At 35.4% G+C, this 9,243-nt stretch overlaps 1 protein-coding gene across 1 annotated transcript; it reads left to right on the top strand.

Moving 5' to 3' along the window:
- The first annotated feature begins 2,955 nt into the window (after positions 1-2,955).
- On the top strand, positions 2,956-5,743 carry LOC129873523 (5'-adenylylsulfate reductase 3, chloroplastic-like). Its single transcript, XM_055948637.1, has 5 exons — positions 2,956-3,122; positions 3,252-3,407; positions 3,714-3,843; positions 4,340-5,138; positions 5,299-5,743. Exons 1-5 carry the CDS (start codon positions 3,050-3,052, stop codon positions 5,527-5,529), a joined length of 1,389 nt encoding a protein of 462 aa, XP_055804612.1. The 5' UTR covers positions 2,956-3,049; the 3' UTR covers positions 5,530-5,743.
- The last annotated feature ends 3,500 nt before the right edge of the window (positions 5,744-9,243 follow it).

Here is a 9,243-nt window from a genome sequence, read left to right as displayed (position 1 = left end):
AATTCCTTGTGTTAAAAGGACTAAGTCGAGCCAACGTCCTTTCAACAATATCAGCTATATTCTCTCCTTCTTCTAATTCATTCGGAAAGAATCTTGCCCCCTTTGAAGATGAAGGATCAAAAACAGGAACCGATGCGGATGGCACTTGGAGTGCTTGTTGTCTTAGCAAGTTTGCTCTGTTCCTAGTGATGGATCCCGAACATCCCATAGTCGCATCCAGTAAGCTCTCCACTTCAGAGGAGAACTTGGAATCAGTAGCCTTAGCAATAATAGCCCTGGAGTCAAATTTCTTAGATGCCATTTTAAGTATTCTTGAAGTTTGATGATCGATGTAAAGAGATGAGAGGTAGAGATTGTCCCACTGGGTGTGCCAAAATTTGTAAATAACAAATTTTTGAGCCGAGAAAAATAAATAATCAAGACCGGAAAATTGGAGTAACAAAGTGTAATATTTGATTTCAAAATGTAGTGCGGGTTACAATCTCTATGATAATCCTCTGATTCTTCAAATAATATGAAACACGTTGAACTTGAATTTGATTTAGAGTCAATGGCTTGAATAGCTTGATCTTGAATCTTCGTCTTCAAATTTGGATTTGAATTATTCGTCACGAACACTTATATGGTTATGACGAACAGTAAATATGAACAAGTAACTTGATCTTGATCTTCTTGATATTCTTCTTTGTTCTTGATCTTGAACTTGAACTTGAATTTGATTACTTGAACTTTGTAGCTCTATAGAGAATTTGCGGTCTTTGATCCACGAGCTCTCTTCTTGCTTCTTGTTCTTGAAAAAACCCCTTCTGAGAATAATGATGACCCCTATTTATAGTTGTAGGGAGTGGTATGAGGGTGCGATTTGATTGGTTGGTTTGAACTGACCAATCAGATTTCTTTGGTGAAGAGCTTTAATTTGATTGGTCAGAACATGTCACATATACATGTGACATTATTCTAGTGGATCATTTAATTTGACTTATTTTGCCACATAACTTTGACATGTGGCATGATTTTAATGGTTTATTTAATTTGACTTGGATTGTCACCTAACTTTGGCACATGACATAATTCTAGTGGCTTATTTAATTTGACTTGGATTGCTACATAACTTTGACACGTGACATGAAAGTGGGCCTCTAGGATGAGATGATATCGGGCTTAATAAAGTGGGGTCATCTTTATAGCCCAAATCAATGGATTTGGATTTTTAATTAAATCCACATTTATTGGACTTAAGTAATTGACCCAATTTTATTAATCCAAAATATTTATTTGGACTAATATATCTTGAATTTAATATAAATTGAATCATTCTATAAATTTATATTTAATAAATTTTAAATGATTACAATACTCTCAACCTGCAGTCTGCTTGAACAGCAGAAACCACAAGTTCTGTAGTTTCAAATTGAATAATACATGTTACTCCTTTTGTCCCATTTTATGTGACACCAATAGATAATTTCAAGAATCAATTGAATTTTTTGTTATGTTTTTAATAATATTTTAAGTTGGCAATTATTATGATCTATAATATTTTTTTTGTAATTTTTAAATATATAAAAAAAATTAAAAAAATAATACAAACAAATTAAACGGAAGAACCACCAAAAAATTATAGATATACCCTCAAGCTGCTCAAGTAGACACGTCGACCTGCTGCTTGCTTGAGCAACTTAACTCCCTCTTATTATATTTAAATATTTAAAAAATAAGAAGAAAAATACAGGAGTGTTCGGAAAAGATTGAAAGGATTATATTGAAAAATTAGTTCTCTTCTTGAAAATGTTATCATTAAATCTTTAAATTTTATAAAGGCTTTTACATTGATGAAAATTGATAAATAGCTAGCTAAAATATCTTTATTTTTTAAATTTTTACTAAATATTTCCAAACACAAGAAAAAAGAAAAAAAAAGAAAGAAAAGTTCCAAGTTAATTCTGAAAATTATTTTTTATGCTTGTCACTTAGTTTAAATCTAAAAATAACTATATAAAAAGCGCTTCTGACTAAGATTTTTTTACAGTTCTGGGCCTTGAACTCAAGATTTTAATTTTCTATTTTCAATTCATTGACTTAAATGAAGTTATTTTGAGCAACTTTGTTTTAGCATATGACTTTTCCTTCTCTAAAAATGTCAATTCTCTATCGATGATTTTCAATATATGATGAATAAGGTTCTGATTATTTCAAAACGTTGATTTTATTTTCCTAAATATTTTTTTCTAAAAAAAATTACAGTTATCATGTCATTAAATAAGTATCAAAAATTATATTTCAAGCTAAAGTGACTATAAAAGCTAACTTAATAAAGTTAAATGACTTTTAGAAGACAAAACAACATTGAGTAATTAAGATGACCAATTATCAAAACTTAGAGTGACCAGTTTAAATGTAAACTTTCTCCTCCAAATTTAGTGTAACTAACCCAACATAATTGAATGTAGGATGACAAATAAGTGTTCAAATTAAATTTGGTGACAAGTTTGATCAGTCCAGGTCAAAAAAATAATTTAATTAGTGATTAAGGTAATTAAGGTTTAAAATATAATTTTTAAAATTTGTAAACTTACAAAAATACTCAAATAACCCATCCCCCAATATTTACACTTTACCCTTTCATACATTTTCAATAAAGAATCTGTTGAATTTGAAAATATGGGTTTAGATTTATGGGATTTGTAATGACCTCTTTTGGGTTTGTTTTTTATGAATTGAAAAACTTGTAGCCTCATTAATTATGAAACAACTTCAAAAATGTACGTTTTATATATTAGTTAGTTATTAGGATATAAATTCTTCTTTCTACTAATACATAAATGATGGAAGCAGTGATGATGGACAACAATGCCACATCAGACTTCGAAAACACGTCCAGGTTCAATGTACCTACAAGCTTGCCTTCTTTTCTGCGCCCTTTATAACCCAGCCCCCCCTCCCCCCCAACTTTTTCTCTCTTCAAATACCCTGCAAAACTCTCTCAATTTCCACAATTCATCAAAAACTTTAAGCTTTTTTGTGCTGAAAAATTTCTCTCAATTGATAAATGGCTTTGGCTTTCACTTCTTCAACTGCAATTCATGGCTCTCTCTCTTCCTCTTCTCATCAACAACCCAAAGGTAACCACCCATTTTTTCTATCTCTCCTTCCCATGTTTCAATTTTTACCTGTTTTTATGATAATTCTATCATCTGGGTTCAATTATATTGATTTTTCTAATCACAATTTCTGGATATATATCTTTGCAGTATCCCAATTGGGTAACTTTCAGCTATTGGATCAGCCAAAAATCCCATCGAAATCATTGTATTTTTCTCAGAGGTGTTGTGCTGTGAAGCCATTATATGCTGAACCTAAAAGGAATCAGTCCATAGTTCCCTCAGCAGCTACCTTTGTTGTTCCAGGTATGTTGAATCTCATAACTTGGTGGCTGGTTTAATACTTATTCCGCTTCAATTTGTTTGTCTTATTTTGACCTAGTACGGAGATTAAGAAAATAAAGACTATTTTTTTGAATCCCATGGTCTAAAATTAAAGATACAATGTAACAAATTGCCAAGTAATTTTGTGGTCCTTTCAGGTGGAAAAACAAATAGACATTTGTTTTGAAACGGATTAAAAAGGTAACAGACAAACAAATTAAAATGTAGGGAGTAATTTTTTGGCAAAGAAATTGATTGTATTGTTTTTTGTTTGCTGTGTACATGCAGAGGTAGCAGAGAAAGACGTAGAGGCAGAGGACTTTGAGAAACTGGCTAAGGATCTTGAAAATGCTTCACCACTTGAGATTATGGATAATGCCCTTCAGAAATTTGGAGATGATATTGCCATTGCTTTCAGGTGCTGATCTTTGTTAATTAAGTTGATAGATTGTAGTATTTCATGTCCAAATTATTGTGTGAAATCCCATGTATGTGAAAGTGTAAGAATTTAAAGTTGATTGGGAATAGCAACTGAAAAAGCTAAATTTCATGATTTGAGTAAAAAGAAAAGGTGAAGTATCTAAGTTTGAATGTAATTCTAACAGATGATTTAGTTGTTGACCTTTCAGTTAATTACTTTTGAATGTTTCTGAAGTTTCCAGTTGGATTATTTCACCGGAAAGGAATGTTATTGAATGCAATGCATGCTGAAATGTGTATTTGTGTGTTATTTTACATGTGAATTGTTGTTTCCAACATGAATTATCCAGAGGGAGATAATGTATCCCACCATAGACTCAGATCTTGCTAGTCTTCAACTTGTATGGAAACTTTGCTCCTATGTTGCTAATTCCTGATACATAGAAAATTTACTCCTTAAGATAATGCTCTTTCACACTAGCTTTGTTTTGCAGTGGTGCAGAAGATGTTGCTTTGATAGAGTATGCACATTTAACTGGTCGACCATTTAGAGTGTTCAGCCTTGATACCGGGAGGTTGAATCCAGAGACCTACCAACTTTTTGATGCTGTCGAAAAGCACTATGGCATTCACATCGAATACATGTTTCCTGATGCTGTTGAAGTTCAGGCATTAGTAAGGACCAAGGGTCTTTTCTCATTCTACGAGGATGGCCACCAAGAATGCTGCCGTGTTAGGAAAGTTAGGCCCCTGAGGAGAGCCCTCAAAGGTTTGCGTGCCTGGATCACGGGGCAAAGAAAAGATCAGTCTCCTGGAACTCGATCTGAAGTTCCGGCTGTTCAGGTAGACCCTTCTTTCGAGGGATTAGATGGTGGCTATGGAAGCTTGGTGAAGTGGAACCCGGTGGCTAATGTAGAAGGCAAGGACATATGGAACTTCCTACGTGCCATGAATGTGCCCGTGAACTCTTTGCATTCCAAAGGTTATATCTCTATTGGATGTGAACCTTGCACTAGGCCGGTCCTGCCTGGGCAACATGAGAGAGAAGGAAGGTGGTGGTGGGAGGATGCGAGGGCCAAGGAATGTGGCTTACATAAAGGAAACATCAAAGATGAAAGTGTAAATGGTAATGGGAATATTGCTACCCAAGCAAATGGCAATGTCGCTGATATTTTTGACACTAAGGACATTGTTACCTTGAGTAGACCTGGAGTTGAGAACCTATTGAAATTGGAAGACCGGAGAGAGCCTTGGCTTGTTGTTCTTTATGCTCCTTGGTGCCAATTCTGCCAGGTAATTGATCATTTAATCCTTGAATAACTGTTACATCCCACCAGAAACTTAGTCCGATTGGAAGTGTCACCAAAAACTACTTGTAAATTCTTATTTTTCTTGTCAATAATGCATTGCGGAATCAGCTTGATGATGTTTTTTTTTAATTAAATGTTCACAGGCAATGGAAGGATCATATGTTGAATTGGCAGGGAAGTTGGGAGGTTCTGGTGTAAAGGTAGGGAAGTTCAGGGCAGATGGTGAGCAGAAAACATTTGCACAACAAGAGTTGCAGCTGGGCAGCTTCCCCACAATACTATTTTTCCCCAAGCACGCTTCACAGCCAATTAAGTACCCATCAGAAAAGAGGGATGTAAACTCCTTGCTGGCTTTTGTGAATGCTCTTAGATGAAGGCAGCTTCATATGTCATAGTTGTTTACCCATAATAGATAGAAGTAATAGAAGAGGGACTTGAGTCGATGTCTCTGGCCTCAATTTTGTGGTTTCTATGGCAAAGATCTTGCTCTTGCTGCTTTGTCAATATGCAAGATTTTCTCCCTTTTTCTATTTCTATTATGATAATTGACTTTATGAATAATGTGAACTAGTACAAGTTCAATTTGGACATTGGAACAAGCATTGAACATGTGACAAACCAACCAATTAGATTATTAGCCATGTCACTTACAAACTCGGCGTCTCAGCGCGCCTCGTTACTTTGGCACATTGTATAAACTCGATCGAGTTTTAGAATGAAACGGCATCCTAATGAAACAGTATTAGATTGCATAAACTTGGAACTTTTAGAATTAAACGACATCCTAATGGAATTTGGCATAATGAAATAGCTTTATTTTGTAAACTCTAACAAGATCTATATTTCAGTTGGACTTGATTAAATCTATAAATAATTATTTCAATTGTATTTATTCTTACTCGTATTATTTTGGACTCTTATTTGAATATTAAAAATATTCGAAAATATTGTCCCATTACACAACCATAACAGCCAATAGGTATAACCTAACTCTCTGTTGCACCTCATTATCTGTTGAACCATTGGTAATATCATTTAAACCGTTAATATACTCACCTAATTTTGGATGCATGCATGCATCCTGCTTACACCAACAAAACTGTCGATATTGGGCATTCATCCCGTCAACTCAAAGATCATTTGTTGTCTACAGTTTTTAAATCTCTGGCGACGTCTTGAATTATGGGACTCTCATCTATAACCATCCGAACATAAATTCTACATCCTGCAAGGTAATAGTGGTCTCACCCGTTCAAATGTAAAAGATATGAGTTTGTGGCCGTCACCTCTCAATCGATGCAGAAATCAGTCCAAAGTTATTAGGCACGAATCCTACCTCTACAACCCACCTAAAACACAGTTCTAAATATTCAAGGATATGGTGATGCAATGGACAACGCTTTACATGTTGTCAAATTTCAGTATCAGCACGATGTGCGTCTAAACAACTTTCCTCTCCCCCATTATACCATTTTGAATTGCTTCGGATCGATGTTTAATCTGTATTTTTAACACATCGTACTCCGATGGACAAGGATGTACATTCACATGTGGGGGATGATATCTATGGACAAACAAAATATAAATTTTCTTACTATTATTTCCGATACTATTATTAATATTATTATAAATAATAACAGTTAGTACCTATGTTCTTCCCCTTATTTATGTCTTATAAAAATACAAATACTTAACACAGTATATTCCTAAAGAAAAATACAATTTAAAGAAGAACATTCTAATAATATAATATTTAATGAAGAACATGCTAAAATACTATAGCATAATATTTAATGAAGAACATTCTAAAATACGATAATATAATAAAGCTGCACCCTCAAAGTTTGTTCTAAAGTTTCAATTTTAAGTACTTAATTCTTGATTAACTAGTAACTAGTTCTTGAGACAACCTAATTTGTTGGAACTTCAAACCGCCATAAAATTTTTAAAAAATATATATCATATTTTAATTTTAAAAAAAATAATAAATATAAAATTTAAGCTCACCCTCTATCTCCAGATACTGCTGCAGCAGCACGAAATCAGCGGGGGTGAGTAGAGCCCGGATCTGCAACAAGAAAAAAGATGCAAAGTGCAATATTAATAACAAAACAATGGATACTCAGTAGGCATCATAGGCCGATCGAGCTTAAGATTCCAATAACATAATAACAAGCGAGTATCTAAACAGGTAATAAGGCAATAACTAGGCATGCATCGCACTAAAGCTACTACGGAAATAACATAAGCAATAAAGCAATCTAGACCTAACTGGACCCCTATAAGATCAGAAAGCACACACATACTAATGATAAAGTAAGCAAACAATTACCCGACCGAACTCATATAAGCCCGACGAGTACACTCAAATATTACACTACAAGGTACAATTTGGAAAAGAACACCAACACCCTGAACCTAGCATCTCCCGGAATCTTACGTCGAAATAGCTAGTCCTTCCTGGAATCTTCCATTGAAAAGCCTTATTGGAACCTAATATATTCCAAAATCTTATATAAGAATAGCCAGTCCTTTCCTAAATCTTACATCGGAATAACTAGTCTTTCCCAAAATCCTACATTGAAAAGCCTTATCGGAACCTAACATATTAGAAAATCTTACATTGAACTAGCCAGTCCTTCCCAGAATCTTATATCGAAAAGCCTTTATCAGAACCCTACCGTCCCTATAATCTTACATCGAAATACTGGTCCCATCCCAAAATCTTACATCGAAATGGTATACAAACACTTTATAGCTCCAAGAATCTTACATCGGATCAGCTGCATAGAACCCTAACCTATCTCGAAATCTTACATCAGAATGGGAACCACACTAACTAGCCCCTCCTAGAATCTTACCTTGGGTAAGCTATAATGCTAAAAAGAAGCAAGGTCCCGGATGAGCATAGTAGTCAACTCACCATATCCAGTCAATCTCACAAACACACAAGGGTACCCGAGGGTAACAAACTAGCCTGGAGGGTCAAATCTAACCCAAATCCATTGCTAAGGCTCCATAATGCTAATGCTAAGGCTATTCTAGCCTAGTTACAGCTCACGGGATCAAGTAAGATATCAAATAATCATAATCAACTCAACAATTACCCAAAATAACCAAAATAAGGCTAAAATGATACAAGTAAGGAACAAAAATGGCATCATTCTAGAAACCCACCCCACACTTAGCTAATTAGCATACTAGAGCAATAACAAACAAGGTCTAAGGATAATAAGTCGTAGCCTACCTCAAGGCCAATCACGCGCGCTCCACAACCTCTAAACCAACACTTTTTCTTTCTGATCTGCCTTCGACAAATGCCACGTTGTCGAATAAATGATCACAACATCAATGTGATTTTTTGACACCCAATTCACAATAATTGAAGAAGAACTAAACACAAACCAAAAATGGCATTATGGGACCCCACAAGAAATCACAAAATTGACTCCGCCAAAGGGTTCCAACTAGTTCAAAAAATTTGTGCCCTAAAAATATTTGAGCTTTAATTAAATGAAAAATAGCCTTCACAAAATAACTTGACCAAGAAACCCATTCAAGCTAAATTCCACAAATTAAATGATAACTTACAAGTTTAGGAGCGAGAATATCGACCCAAGCGACGTCCCCAAGCTAATCGCATTCAAAGTAAAGGTTTTCTTAAGAAATCGCCCAAGAATTTGTCCCCAAACTCACAAACAAAAATGAAATAACACAAGGGGACTTCAGAGATTTAATCACTGCAATCGCCACACCGGTGACCCTAACGTCAGAAGTGAGAAAAAGCTCTATTAGTGTCGAGGTCAACGGGCTGACCATCTCTGCAAGATTGGCCTTAAATCTACAGGCGCGAGGTCGCAGGTGAGACCAGGCCCGCATGAACGGTTTGCCATCTCGACAAGCTCCGTAGGAGCATCCTTGGCCTCGCAGGTGCAACCAAGGCCTATAGGAGCGAGGCTTGCCATCTTGGCTAGCTCCATAGGAGCGACCTTATCCTCAGAGGTACGGTTTCATAGGTGCAGGCTAGACTCTAGGGAGCGGCCGCACCAGCAGCTGTTGTACAAGCCCTTAGGATTAAAATCCCAAGT

The sequence above is a fragment of the Solanum dulcamara genome, chromosome 11 (genome assembly GCF_947179165.1).
Source record: "Solanum dulcamara chromosome 11, daSolDulc1.2, whole genome shotgun sequence".
Classification (NCBI taxonomy): domain Eukaryota; kingdom Viridiplantae; phylum Streptophyta; class Magnoliopsida; order Solanales; family Solanaceae; genus Solanum; species Solanum dulcamara.
The sequence above is the reverse complement of the archived record's forward strand: the minus strand, read 5'-3'. Positions and strand labels throughout refer to the sequence as shown.